This window comes from Aythya ferina (assembly GCF_964211825.1).
Source record: "Aythya ferina genome assembly, chromosome: Z".
In the NCBI taxonomy this organism is placed as follows: Eukaryota; Metazoa; Chordata; class Aves; order Anseriformes; family Anatidae; genus Aythya; species Aythya ferina.
In genome coordinates this window covers 55,162,347-55,177,697 of record NC_140299.1, presented here as the reverse complement: position 1 = coordinate 55,177,697, position 15,351 = coordinate 55,162,347, and the positions used below count along the sequence as shown (strand labels likewise).

Here is a 15,351-nt window from a genome sequence, read left to right as displayed (position 1 = left end):
ATGAGTGCATTTCAAGGACTGAACTCCTACCTCTTCCCCTTGCATTACCACTTCATGAGCTTGAACTCATATTGATAGGCGTGAGGCAAGCCATTCGAAACTGATATTGATTCCCTTTTTATCACGATCCACGAGTTAGGTCGAAACCATGAAATTCAGAAGATTCTCTCTGCTGTTCTGTTTAATGTGTGGGTTTAGAAGGAAAACAATCCCCTTCCTGTGGTAGGTGGGGAGCCCAGCACTCTTTCTTGCTTATTACAGTATAGCTGATGTTTTTTCGTGAATTCAAGACATACCACACAGCATGTCTCACTTTGATTTGAAAAAGGGACTTGAAAAAATTTAGCTATGTTTGAAGAGGGAAAACGCAAGTTTGTCTTTAAATGTCTTTGAGGTGCATGTATTACATCTAGATACACGTACACACATACATATACAAGCAGAAGTTGTGTGTGCATCGCTTGAAGGGCATTACTCTGCATCCTCTCAGTATCAGTGATGCAGAAGGGGTGGCTGCTGTGGTGTGTCACGGATGGCTGTTGTTTCTTGGAGGCCTCTCAATGTAACTTGAGGCCACAGTTTTGTCACCGAGGTATTAGAAGCTGTGAGTTTGAGCAAACCTGCTGACTGTCACAAACTGCCCTGTTATTAACGCAGGAGAGAGACTGTTTTGGGTTGTGTGTGGGGGAGTACAACCTAGGAGGTTTCATAGGGAAAAGGTAGGCATTAGGCCTCACAGTTGCATCTGCTGAACACTGCAACAAGGAAATGTGTTTGGCAAGGTGGTGGGGACAGTAGCTTGCATGCCTTGCTCTGTCACCTGCACAGGAGTCTTATTGGCGTTTTCCCCCACTTTCAGTCTGTGCATTGGGCTTATGTGGCCGGGGGGCTTCAGGGGTGGCCTCTGTGAGCAGAGCCCAGCAGCTGCCCCATGTCAGAGCAGAGCCAGGTCCAGACGGCTCCAAAGAGGTCTGCTGCTGGCCAGAGCTGAGCCAGGGAGTCATGCTGGGTGGGCTTCTGGGAGAGCAGACTGAAGGAAGGGGGAAAACTGCTGTGCTACAGCAGCTGGGAGAGAGGATTGTGAAAGTGTGAGAGAAGCAGCCCTGCAGCCCCCAGGTGAGTGCCGCAGGAGGGCAGGAGGTGCTGCAGGCACAGGGCAGCAGTTCCCCTGCGGGCTGTGCAGGGAGAGGCCCCTGGTGGAGCAGGCTGTCCCCCTGCAGCCCATGGGTCCCACATGGAGCAGATCTCCACGCTGCAGCCCCCCCATGGGTGGAGGAGCCCCCGGTGGAGCAGGTGGATGTGGCCTGGAGGAGGCTGCGGCCCATGGAGAGCCCCTGCAGCAGCTCTGGTGTTGTATCCCAGTTGAACCACGGTTGAAAAGTGGTGATGCAGAGTAGGGAGCTGCTGATGTTACCTTTGGGATTTGGGCTCATCTGACCTTCCTTACAGAGGCATGAAATGCAGTTCACCTTTCTTCAGGGTTGCCTCAGTGTAAGGAGAAGCTATCTGTTTCTCAGAAAGAAGATACTTTAAAAGCATGATAACCCAATTACTAAACCTGTCTGTTTAAAACTAAAAACATGTTAAAAAAAAAAAAAAAAAGAACCACAACTCCTACAGGAGTTGCTGGTTGTGTAACTGAACATTATAGATGCGCAGCTGCAAAGCTGAGCCTCTAGCTGGTGGTAATCCTGTCCCAGCTCCCGGGCTCTGCTGCATCTGCTGGCCCCATCTGGGGGACCACATTACCAGCATGGTCTCTGAAGGAAGCAGGAAGCCCTTCTGCAAGGCTGCCTCTGGGGAGGCTGTGGTTGAGCTCAGCCAGCTCACTAGTGCAAAGCAGGCAGGACGTCTGTAAAGTCCTGACAGTTATGGGGTCATGCTTTATATCATGCTCTTGCACTTCAGTATGCTTAATAAGCCGTTGACCAGAAATGAAACAAATATGACGTGAAGACCATGGAAAACCTTGTTCAAAAGAAAGAGAAAGAAGGCATTTCTGTGTCTGTGGCTAACTGCACTCCGTGGTATGCGGTTCAGCTTATGGAGCAGCTGAGTATGAGTGAAGCACATAGATTTATCCCAAGCCAGCTTTTTTTCTTAGTAATGTGGGCATTGGTGGAATTGTGGCTCTGGTGACCTGAAATGTAGCGGGCTGCCCAGATGCTGTAAAGGTTTGTATTTGCTAGCCGAAAGCTGTTCTGCGGCAGCTGTGTTGCTGCTGCTGGTATCAATTACAGCTGGAGTGAAGCCAGCTTCTGACTGTCAATGTGTGTGTGATCACTGTTCTTGAAAACTGCATCTGTAAATGAACAGCATGTGCTACCTGCCTCTCCTTGTGTGATGCAACGTCCATGTATGTGAATTTACTCTGTTAGAGAACAAGTTTTTGGTGATGTTGAGTCTAGACTTAAGCTACAGATGTCATAAATGCACCAGCTGTGGAATCATCCTTTGTTATCCAAAGGCACAGATGCCCAAAACATGCTTATAAGTATTTGTCATGATTTGGCAGAATTGAACTTGCTCCACAGTTTTATCTTAGGCTAATTCAAGAGGTCATATTATACTTTAATTCTGCATCCAGAGTAATGGACAGAAAGCTGCCAAGCCTTATCTTTAAGACCATTTTCATGATTTTTTAGTTTGCCTTTGAGCTTGAATTGATTCCAGATTTCAGTAAAGCATGTGGAGTGTTTCCAGTGAAAATACATGTGTTTTGCACAGGTCTAAATCAAATGGGAATGAGCTTAGCATGTTTTGCAGTTTAAAACTGGTCTTTTTTTAACTTCACACCCTGAAACTTAAACTTAATAATGATTTCTTCTTTGTTCTCACTTCCTACAGAAATACACAGGAAGTCTTCTGGATCTCTTATGGCCTGTGTAAGCCAATGTCAGTGAATCCTATGGCAAAGTTACTTCTTTCCAAAGTGATGAGTCAGAAGTTAATTTTATGAAACTAATGTTTGGAGGAAAATAACCTGTTTTTCAAAATGATGGCCTTCCAAAAAGCAGCTTTCTTTTTCTTTTCTTTTCTTTTTTTTTCTTTTTTTTGGAAACTGTCAGCTCTGTCTGAAGAGGTCAGCCAGCCAGCTAACTCACTAGGAACTCATTACTCTAACATATCTTCATCAGTCTTTGCATCTGCATTGATAAAAGTTTTGACAAGAAACCTAACTGACAATCGCTGTGTACTTTGACAACAAAAGTCTTGATTGTATCTTGAACTACGGAGTGATAAGCTTGCAGAGTGCAATTACTGTTTTGTCCAGAATTATCAGTTTGAGGCTAAGTGATTTTTTTTCCTGCCCTGTGAAAAGAACTAAATGAATTTTCATGTTTGCCTTAATGTGTCTTGCATTCAGCTGATCAGTATTACCATCAGAAAAGGCCCTCTGGGTGAATACTGTTGATTTTTCCTCTCCAGGGTTCAGTCGACTGCTTCTTTCTCTCCTCGGTGCATTTCCTAAACTTCCTTGGTGTCTTTCAGGTAGCTGTGGGTTCTCAGAATGTGCGTTCTTGGTCTTGCTGCATTATGGTTTCCAGCAAAAACAGAAGGCGTAATGGATAACGAGTAGGTTTAATGGTGCTGCAGATGTCAGGTGTGGTTATTTGTGGTTTTACTAGACCATGCTTGAGGAGTGAATGGAGGCGTGTGTTGCTGCCTTAACCTGTGTATGTGGAGGAGTCCAGGCTGTTCTATCACACTGCCTTTTTACTTCCCAAGTGTCTTTCTGGTATGTGTTTCTAGAACAACAGTGGTAAGTGAATGCAGAAGTTGAATGCATCCTCCACAAGTTCACTAATGACACTAAACAGGGAGGTGCTGTAGACTCACTGGAGGGGCCTTCAGAGGCATCTGGTTGGACTGGAGCATTGCGCAGTCAGCAGCAGCATGAAGCACAACAAAGAAATAGACGTGAAGCTGCATAAAAGGGCTGGAAGATGTCCTTCTGGGAGAGGCTGAGGACACCTGGGCTGTTCAGTCGGGACAAGAGGCCAAGAGGTGGCCCCATGGCTCTGTGACTCCCTGAGGAGGGGAAGCACAGAGGTCTCTGCTCCCCTGGTCACCAATGGCAGAATGTGCAGGAATGGCACAAAGCTGTGCCAGGGAGGTTCACATTGGGCAGTAGGAAGAAATTCTGTACTGTGAGGGTGGTCAAACGCTGGAGCAGGCTTCCTGCTGAGGTGGTTGCTCCCCCATGCCTGTCAGTGTTCAAGAGGCATTAGGGTAGTGCCCTCAATAGCATGTTCTAACTTTTGGTTAGCTGGACAAGATGACTTTTTGGAAGCCCCTTCCAACTGAACTGTTCTAATTCTAAATATGTTTGTTGTGTGGGTTTGTTTGTTTGTTTGTTTGTTTGTATTTTTAACCTTACAGTGTTGCCCAGAGAAGCTGTGGCTTCCCCATCCCTGGAGGTGTTCAGGGCCAGGCTGGATGGGGCTTTGAGCAACCTGGTCTAGTGGGAGGTGTCCCTGCCCAGGACCAGCTGATGGGACCAGCTGATTTTTAAGGTCCCTCCCTTCCAACCCAAACCATTCTGTGTTTCTATGATTATATGAATTCTGAATAAAAGATAAGTTTTGATCTCAGGGATATTGATAATCTCTGTCAACTTGCAAATTCTGGAATGATTTGTGGAAATAGAGTAAACAAGGCACTTAAAGCTTGTATTTTATTATTAAAGCAAAAGCTGGGTGTATCAGCTATAATTCTAGGTAAAATAGATATGTAAAATTTTAATCTAGAATCCTACCTCTTTACCAGCATTGCTGAGCCTTCTTTTATAAACACTGCTTATTCCTGTTGCTAATTACTTATGCTTACCTAGTTAAATAACTTCAATCTCTGCTGTTCTGTAAGAAATAAATAATGAAGCTTTGGAGACAGTTTTGCCCACAAATCACATTTTCTGTAGTTCGGGATTCTTGTGTAATTATGGACACTTACTTGAAAACAGACTCCTCAGGTTTTTTTTTATCTGTTCTGGCTGTCTGATCCTTACTGGAGTTGATAATTACCCTCCTAGCAACTGGTTGCAGTGTTAAAACTGAATGATAGATTGTAGAAATCAGTAATAAACAACACAAAATACGTGTATATGCGTATGTAAAATATTTATATATATATGCATGTGTATGCACATGTGTATACATCTATATGTACATACATACAAGGCTGTATGTGTGCGTATATAGAATGTAGTTGACTGTGCATAGATAAATACAGAACATAGTGGCAAACAGTACGTGCAGGTGGATTCCTGACACAAGATGTTGCTTTGTTATAAACATTTTCCACTGCCCTTGGAAGTCTCTGATTAAAAGAAAAAGTAAGTAAGGAAGAAAGGAAGGAAGGAAGAGAAAGAAAGAAAGCAAGAGAGAGACAGAGAGAGAAAGAACGAACTCCACCACTACTACCACCTTCCATCAGGCATTAACATCTATTTAATTTCAGTAACATAGTATGTTGTGATGGATCCATTTGCTAGCAAATACACATCTGTAAACAACACGGCAAAGAAACTTGCAGAGAGAGCAAGCAGGAAAAAGGAGATTTAGTTTTCCTTCTTCTGAATTTTAAACTTTTTTTCAGCAGGCAGAATTGTCAGTGCTAAATGTCAGGTTTCCCTTCAAGAGCATGAAGTAACAGACTCTGAAAGGCAGTCTTGCTAAGGGAGGAGGGGGGTAGAAATCAATGGCAGTGACAGCCTGGCTGTGGGAACGTCTCAGCACTGTCACTGCTAACGATGTTAGGGACCCAGAGGAATGTGCTGCTGCTGCTGCTGTCCAGAGTTTGCTGTCTGCTGTGCAGCAGTTTTAAGTACAGTGATGCAGAAACTTATGCAGGTGCCCTTTCCTCTGCAGCAACACCCATTCTCAAAGCACGTATGTGAGAAAAAGGAAGTTTGTTGTAGTTTTCCACAGTTCAATGCACAGGCACACTGCATAATTTAGTTCTGCTGTAAATACCTGCAGTCCTATTTCAGTTCTAGTCTTTATCTTCGCTTGTAAAATGGCATTATTTAGGATTTAGTTAGAATTTATCTTTATTTAGATGCTTTTTCTTTTTATATATATATTATATATAAATATTTGTATTATAGAATATATTCTTTAATATTAGAATTTATCTTCTAAAATGGCATTATAATCTTAATTAATTTTGGGTGGCATTAAGGCAAGGATCAGTACAGTTATGCTTAGCATTGAGGTGTACTACTGCAAAAAAGGGCACAGAATATTGGTCCCAATGATGAGAAAAGTAAATCACAGAATCAGAAGATTGGAAGAGACCTCCAAGATCATCGAGTCCAACCTCTGACCTAACACTAACAGTCCCCACTAAACCATATCACTAAGCTCTACATCTAAACGTCTTTTAAAGACCTCCAGGGATGGTGACTCCACCACTGCCCTGGGCAGCCCGTTCCAATGCCTCACAACCCTTTCAGAAAAGAAGTTCTTCCTAATATCCAACCTAAACCTCCCCTGGTGCAACTTTAAGCCATTTCCCCTCATCCTGTCACCAGGCACGTGGGAGAACAGACGAACCCCCACCTCTCTACAGCCTCCTTTAAGGTACCTGTAGAGAGCAATAAGGTCGCCCCTGAGCCTCCTCTTCTCCAGGCTGAACAAGCCCAGCTCCCTCAGCCGCTCCTCGTAGGACTTGTTCTCCAGGCCCCTCACCAGCTTTGTCGCCCTTCTCTGCACCCGCTCAAGCACCTCGATGTCCTTCTTGTAGCGAGGGGCCCAAAACTGAACACAGTACTCGAGGTGCGGCCTCACCAGAGCTGAGTACAGGGGGACGATCACCTCCCTAGCCCTGCTGGCCACACTGCTTCTTATACAGGCCAGGATGCTGTTGGCCTTCTTGGCCACCTGAGCACACTGCTGGCTCATATTCAGCCGACTATCCACCAATACTCCCAGGTCCTTCTCTGCCTGGCAGCTCTCCAACCACTCATCTCCTAGCCTGTAGCTCTGCTTGGGGTTGTTGTGCCCCAGGTGCAGGACCTGGCACTTGGCCTTGTTGAACTTCATGCAGTTGACCTCAGCCCATTGGTGCAGCCTATCCAGATCCTCCTGCAGAGCTTTCCTACCCTCGAGCAGATCGACACATGCGCATAGCTTGGTGTCATCTGCAAACTTACTGAGGGTGCACTCGATCCCCTCATCCAGATCATCAATAAAGATATTAAAGAGGACCGGCCCCAGTACTGAGCCCTGGGGGACTCCACTAGTGACTGGCCTTCAACTGGATTTGACTCCATTCACCACGACTCTTTGGGCCCGGCTATCCAGCCAGATTCTAACCCAACGAAGCGTGCGCCAGTCCAAGCCATGAGCAGCCAGTTTCTTGAGGAGAATGCTGTGGGGAACTGTGTCAAAAGCCTCACTGAAGTCAAGGTAGACCACATCCACAGCCTTTCCCTCATCCACCCAGCGTGTCACTTTGTCATAGAAGGAGATCAGGTTTGTCAAGCAGGACCTGCCTTTCATAAACCCATGCTGACTGGGCCTGATCGCCTGCTTGCCCTGCAAGTGCTGCGTGATGACTCTCGAGATAATCTGCTCCCTGGCACTGAGGTCAAACTGACAGGCCTGTAGTTCCCCGGGTCTGCCCTCCGGCCCTTCTTGTAGATGGGTGTCACGTTTGCTAGCCGCCAGTCAACTGGGACCTCCCCCAATAGCCAGGACTGCTGATAAATGATGGACAGTGGCTTGGCCAGCTCCTCTGCCAGTTCTCTCAGTACCCTTGGGTGGATCCCATCCGGCCCCATCGACTTGTGCACATCCAAGTGCCGTAGCAGGTCGCCAACCATTTCTTCGTGGATAGTGAGGGCCACATCCTGCTCCCCATTCCCTTCCACCAGCTCAGGGTACTGGGTATCCAGAGAACAGCCGGTATTGCCACTAAAGACTGAGGCAAAGAAGGCATTAAGCACATCCACCTTTTCCTCATTTCTTGTAACTAAGTTTCCCCCCGCATCCAGTAAAGGCTGGAGATTCTCCTTAGTCCTCCTTTTTGTGCTGATGTATTTATAAAAACATTTGTTGTCTTTAACAGCAGTAGCCAGATTGAGCTCCAGATGAGCTTTGGCCTTTCTAATTTTGTCCCTGCAGAGCCTCGCAACATCCTTATAGTCCTCCTCAGTGGCCCGCCCTTTTTTCTAAAGATTATAAACCCTCTTTTTTCTCTTAAGCTCAAGCCACAACTCTCTGTTAAGCCAGGCCGGTCTTCTTCCATGCTGGCTCATCTTTGGGCACGTGGGGACAGACCGCTCCTGCGCCATTAAGATTTCCCTCTTGAAGAGCGCCCAGCCTTCCTGGACCCCTCTGCCCTTCAGAACCGCCTCCCAAGGGACTCTGCCAACCAGTGTCCTGAGCAGCTCAAAGTTAGCCCTCTGGAAGTCCAATACAGCGGTTTTACTGGTCCCCTTCCTGGCCTCGCCAAGAACAGAGAACTCCACCATTTCGTGGTGACTCTGCCCAAGACAGCTCCCGACAATCACATCCTCCACCAGTCCTTCTCTGCTTGTGAAGAGAAGGTCTAGCAGGGCGCCACCCCTGGTAGGCTCACTAACCAGCTGCGTCAGGAAGCATCTTCCACGCTCTCCAGAAACCTCCTAGACTGCTTTCTCTGGGCTGTGCTGTGCTTCCAGGATATGTCAGGGAAGTTGAAGTCCTCGACAAGGACAAGCGCTGATGATTTCACAACTTCTGTCAGCTGCCTGCAGAACTCCTCATCCGTCTCCTCATCCTGGTTCGGCCGTCTATAACAGACCCCCACCAGGATGCTTCCCTTGTTGGCCTTCCTGCCAATCCTAACCCATACGGACTCAACCTTATCATTCCCAGCCTCAAGTTCCACGACATCAAAACTCCCTCTGATACAGAAAGCCATACCACCACCCCTTCCATACTGCCTGTCCCTTCTGAAGCGCCTATAGCCAGGCATTGCAGCACTCCAGTCATGAGAGTGGTCCCACCACGTCCCCGTGATGGCAACCAAGTCATAGCCTGCCTGCCACACGATGGCTTCCAGCTCCTCCTGTTTGTTACCCATGCTGCGTGCATTGGTGTAGATGCACTTCAGTTGGGCCATTGCCTTCTCTCCCAGCCTTGCCATTGTTACCCCTGGCACACCTCTAACAATCCTTGTTTCAGCCCCGTCCCCCTTCTTACCTAGTTTAAAGCCCTCTCAATGAGCCCCGCCAGCTCCTGGCCTAGGATCCGTTTTCCCCTTAGAGACAGGGACCCGTCTGCGGCCATCAGGCCGGGTGCCAAGTAAAGTGCCCCATGGTCAAAAAAAAAACCAAAATTTCTGTATTGGCACCAGCCTCTGATCCACGTGTTTATCAGGGGGGGCTTTCTGTGTCCTCTCTCTACCCCTCCCTGCAAATTAGAGGATTTGTTCTTGTGGGCAGGGGGATCGCTCTGCCCCCCCTGCTCGCCCTGCCTGCACAAACTGAATACAGGGAACTTACTGTAAACTTGTTCTGTGTTCACAAACTGGAGATGAATTATCACTACATGGCTAAAGCTCAGTAAGCCCTTTCCATTTCTGTGTGCCCATCTTCAGTTTACGTGCCAAGCCTTTATACCAAAGTTCTAGAAGTGTTGTATTTTCATGTCTGAACAATAAAAGGAACTGATTTTTATATCCCACTATCCTTTAAGCCCAGCATGCTTTGAATATCCTGACAGCATGAGTGAATGATGCTAAATAATGAATGCTTATAAATACTGGAAAGTTTTATAGAAATAATAGAATAGAATTATAGATAGAATTATAAACTATATTTTGCATATATGGCTATATAAACACTTGTATGTATACACATACACAGATAAATGCATACATATACACACCTATGTCCATATGTGTACATGTACACATATATGTTGTTTACTTTTGATTTCCACAATCTGTTCTTCATCTAACATACTTTATTAGAGATTTCTAAACCCATTTTTTTTAATACCTTTGCGTTGAATTGTTGTTACTGCAATTCTTGATACAATCAGCTCAAAAAAATTTGCAAGATGAAGTTGGGCACAAGAAAGCCAGGATTTTCCTTTGAAAGGGGAACTTAAATAAATGTGCGAGTTTGTGTGAGTGTGTGTAAACTCTTTTATTCTCTGATGTGTTTCTCCCACAAAATCAACGCAATTCAATTTCTTTTACACTTTTCAAGTACATTGTTTGTAAATTTAAAACAGGAAGGTTCAGAGTTGTTTACAACAGTGCAGAAGAGAGATGTTTAAGGGAAACCCCAAATCTCATGAAACCTGTTGGTGTTGGTGCCTGTAGTTCCCTGTCTGCATTACTGTCAGGATGTGAGTTCACCCTTTTGACTGGAGACTTGAGTCATAACTGGTGCAAAGCAATTAAGGAATTTATTAATTAGTTACGGGGAAACTGGTACAGCAGTAAAATCATCACTGGTAGGCCATCAAAGAAGTTCGCAATTATATTCCAATGCATATGATTATGCCCTTCTAGGTAGCTGCTAATTGTAGGTTTGCAGTCTAATGACCACTGAATTGCAGCTGTGGGAGCACGGCGATGTGTCTCGCCACCGCTAGCATGCCCCACAGCATGTCTTAGAGGTGCAGACCTGACCGAGAGCTGGTCAGGCTGTGTGAGGGGGTTGGCTCCACAGCTCCTCCTCATCGCTGCCTGGAGGCGTCGGCGCTCCTCCTCTTTCTTCTACAGATGACTTTATTACTTATTCTAATTTTTTTTTTCCAAGTTTGGGGCCAGCCATGTGCTTCCCAGACATCTCCTTCACTCCACCCACCCTCCACATTCATTCCTCTGGTATTAGTCCTGTGACCGCTTCCACCAGCAGCCGCATTCCCCAGCTCCAAAAGAGGGTCAGGCTTTTCAGCCTGAGGATTCCCAGCACATTCATACATGTGGAAGCCACGCTGCTAACGAGGATTTTCTGCTGCGTGGCCACTCCAGAGCTGGTCTGCTGGAGTTATAACACTTTTGTGTTTATTATTTAGTACGTGCATGTATTTACATGAAGTCCTCTTTTAACCCTTGTAAGTTAACATGGGACTGGCTTCAGGAAGCAAGCATGTGTGTCTCCTGCGTTCAGAACAGTAAGGAGTAACTGTGTTCGTGCAGCCTATAAAATTAAGATGCATCTAATATAATCCAGGCTTGACAAGATGGGTGTAGACATGCAAATTCTTCACCTGAATTTCAGGCAATACACTTTTCTGTGTGTGTTTAAACTTTTTGTGCATGTTGTAGCCACGTGAGAGCAGCATCTAAAACTGATTGTGTAGATAGGCACCAGAATGCTGTTATTTATCTCTCTGCATTATCTGCTGTGTTTGTGGTAACACAAGTTTTCAGCATTTGAAAGCACATTTGCCTACAAAAAAAAATCCATAATAGGTTTCTTGTCTTTTTCATCCTAACCTGCTAGAGCAAAATAGCTGTGAAAAGTGCAACACTAGATTCAGTTCAAAGTCTGCTTGTGAGCCCAAACGCCTAGCAGTCTGCAGTAAGCTGTGACAGCTGAGTCAAGTTTTTTAGTTTGGGTACTAGGAACAGATGCCAAAAAGAAAACTGTATGACATCTGAAGCTGTTCTTGTTATCTCAAACCAAATAAATATGTGGCCTTTTTATCTATATTTAATGATCTTTTATTATATTGGTGCATTATTTATGTAAACTGTAACTAATTAGTAACTTCTGTGGAAAATTTAGGTTTTAGTTTGTTTGTTTACTTGTTTGGGATTTTTTTCCAGAAGGATATATAGATTCTGGCAGTGTGTTCTGGTTCCTTTTTTTTTTTTTTTTTTTTTTTAATTTATTTCCTGAGAATGGGACCATGGGATTACTAAGAATTTAACTGACATCTGCTTTCTTGAATCACAGAATCACAGAATCACAGAATTTACTAGGTTGGAAGAGACCTCAAGGTCATCGAGTCCAACCTCTGACCTAACGCTAACAGCCCTCCACTAAACCATATCCCTAAGCTCTACATCTAAACGTCTTTTGAAGACTTCCAGGGATGGTGACTCCACCACTTCCCTGGGCAGCCTGTTCCAGTGAAAGAAGAAGAAGCTATTCCATATTGAAGAGCTATTCCATCCTGGAAATGCCAGGGGAACTTGGGGGCAGGGGAGAGTCCCATCCCATCCCGTCAATAACATACAGTTCTGGTAACTTGTAAGAAGTTGAATGTGTGAGTCTTGAGGGGGAGGGAGGGGAATAACCAAGCAACACGTTTAAAAGTGCTCTTTTCTTTCAAAGTTGCAGCCTTTAAAGGCACGTGGCTTTTTAGCTGACTTCAGAGGTAACAAGCTTCTGCAAAACTACCAGACAGCAAAGTATTTATCAAGGAACCAAAGCTTCTATTTCTGATCGGTCAGAGTGTGAGGAAGCTCTAATCCTACCCAGCACACGAGTGTGGATTCCTGTGCTTTGCTATAAAAACAAAACCAAGCACAACACCTTCTGCGTGTGAGAGCCAAACAGAGCTGTAGATGTCGTACCCTACAGGATCCTCTGCTACCACCTTTTTTAAGATATTTGCTTTGTTTGTTTATTAAAATGTGCTAACGGTGAGCATTTGTAAAATACTGTTGTGCATTCTTACACATTAAGAGCTTCTGAAAGTTGTCAGCTCTAAAAGAAACTCAGATTTGGAACAGGAGGAAACCGTACATGTATCACTTGATGGGATGAAGTTTTTAGCAGTACCTGGCAGGAAAAAGGAAGTCAAGTGCTTTATTATGTTCAAGAAAGTCAGGGCATGTTGGAGTTTTCTCGTGGATTAAATTTAATGCTTGGATGGAGACTTTTTTCTTGGGAAAAGTAATGTTTAAGTGGATGAGTAAACTTATGTTAAAGTTCTTCTGACTGAATGTTGTTCAGCTAGCACGTGCAACTTCAAGCCTTTGGACAGAAAAACTGGAGGCTGTTAGATATTGTATGAAGCTTGGAAACTTCAGGACAGCATCTACATGCAGCTGTGACATGAATTGTTTCCCAGTAGCTGTGGTAAAGCTGGCTAGTCTGCAAGCGTGTGATTCAAGCCTAAAATGTTGTGAATTGGCTGAGGACCATGATGAGTAACATCCAGAGGCAAAGTGCTGGATCGGGCTCAGTGTGCCGTCACGGGCTGTGCCTGTGCTGCAGGGTTCAGCAGTGGCTCCTTCAGGAACATCTGCTCTGGCTACAGAGTGCCTGCAACTCAGTGGAGGGGAAGGAAACTCGTTTTCCCTCTCACCCATTCTTTGCTTTCTGTTATAGAAGTCAGGAAAAAAATGCAATTTTAATGGTAAACACATTGAGTCTTATCTGAGGCAGTGATGGCAATAATGGGGGACAAACATTCCCTCGCCCAATTACAGCAAGATTTAAGGGGCTTACGTTAACTGGTGATGATTTCTGCCTGTGGCTGAATAAAAAGAGTATTTTTTTTTTCTGCCTATGGCAGCATAAAACCAACAATAGCTGTTACCCGACTCCTGTAGTTTCTAAGCAAGGAAAAAACTCGTGAAATAAATCTTTATGGTGTAAGGGCTCTGTGAGTGTATTTTGTAAATCTAAAAAGTTTGGGAATCTGTGTGGATATGATCAAACTTCAGTTTGGTTCTCTCCTTAGACAAAAGTCCCACAACTGGGTGAGCCTTTGTAGAGGTGTGCTGTACCACATGTAACATAAAGAAACCTGTTGAAAAAAATTAAGAAGGCAGAAACTCCACTATAGACAAGACTGATAACAACACAGCAAAGCTTTTCTGCTTTGACCTCGGATTTTTCCGCTCACTCTTATTCCTAATATACCATTGGAGAGAGACTTGTTTTGTGGCTAACCAGGGTGCTGAAAATTTTCTGGAGTAAAAGATACGGGGCAGGACTGCACTACCTTAACGTGGAGCGTGTAGCTTCTCTCTGTTTGTGCCTGTGCATATGCACTTTGCTGCATATGTTTGCCTTGGACGGATGAAGTAGTTAGTTCTAATTTTGTTCCGTTTAAATATTTGGAAAAAGTCTGCGTGGAGATACTGCTGGCACGTTGTGCAAAATGCATCTCTGATGCTTATTCCAGCATCAGATTTAAATGTATGACTTGTCAGACATAAGTCTTCAGCAAATAAATCTCTCTTCTGTGTGTGGAAAAAAAATTCTGGCTGGTACATGTGTCTTTACTTTTAGCATTCACAGGAGTTGGGTTATCACTTTAACAATTTTTCCCCACCTTCTTTTGTAGGTAGCATTGGTACTTCCTTTCAATGCCAGTCAATCCATCAAGATCACATTTGCAGCGATGACAGTGATAAGGTGAGGCATACATAAATTTTTCCTTCAAAAGATGCATATATATATATATATATATATTTATGTATTGCTTTTACTATGTAAAGACTGTTTGTTATGCAGGCGTAGCAGTCAATTTTAAAAATTAGTTTTGAACTCTCTGGCATGTTAAGAAATATACTTTATTCGGGACAATCTCTTAGTAAATGAAGGAGAAATTTATGTTGTACAATATTTTTCTTTTTGCTTGCATTCCCTTGGTAAACACTGGTGGTTTGCCATATTAATGCTCTCAGTTAATACAGTTGCTGCTAATGTTTAGGTAAGGTAGGATGTCTTTGAGGAGTTGTAGCCTAGCTAAGTGTTGAAGTTTATTTGTTTGTTTTTTGTTGGTACATTTTTGGGGAGTTTTCTTGTGTATTTTGTTTTGTTTTGTTTTGCAACGGCTGTAGTTTCCTGTTCTGCTAATGGGAACTTCAGATTTTACAGGTAGGAAACTGTCACTCAGTGGTGCAGTCTTAAAACACCAACCTGTCCAGTAACGCGTGTTTTCCTAGTCATTTTTGACAAGAAATCGCATCCTCAGATTGGCTCACAGTTGGTAGCACACTGGTTGTGCTACCAGTGTTCAGCATTACTTGGATCAGTAGCATAAGTCTGGCATACGGAAGGGAAAAGTTTTCACACTGAACTGCTTGTGAGACTTTCCTTCAAGTTACCGGTAATGTTGATGGGTCTACCTTAGACTTCAACTGTCCTGAAGTAATTAAGAGATTCCAACTTCAACCATCCCTAAGAGATTTTGGAGTAATTAAGATTTTAGAGTAATTAAGCAAATTGATAAACATTCATTCAACATATAACATGTACTACATTGTTTGCAACTATGACACTTCATAGTTAGCTTACTTTTTGGCTTGACGTGGCATATATTAGTCAAATTTTAAGGATCATTCTTAGAAATGAGATTTGCATCTTAGCGCCTTGATAAATGCAAAACCCCTTGTGTTTTAAAATCCTGGAACAGGTCAATTTTATAGTTACTCCAA

General features: G+C 44.1%; 1 protein-coding gene across 5 annotated transcripts in view; it reads left to right on the top strand.

Annotated features, from left to right (window-relative positions):
* Nucleotides 1-15,351, top strand: part of RNF38 (ring finger protein 38) — a 117,657-nt gene that overhangs the window by 60,601 nt on the left and 41,705 nt on the right. For 4 of the 5 annotated variants that reach the window (XM_084504172.1, XM_084504173.1, XM_084504175.1 and 1 more), the window contains one exon: nucleotides 14,256-14,326. The exons of the other annotated variant lie outside the window; for it this stretch is intronic. In XM_084504172.1, coding sequence (XP_084360298.1) covers nucleotides 14,256-14,326 — 71 coding nt within the window. The remainder of the gene's footprint in view (nucleotides 1-14,255; nucleotides 14,327-15,351) is intronic. 5 annotated transcript variants of the gene reach the window in all.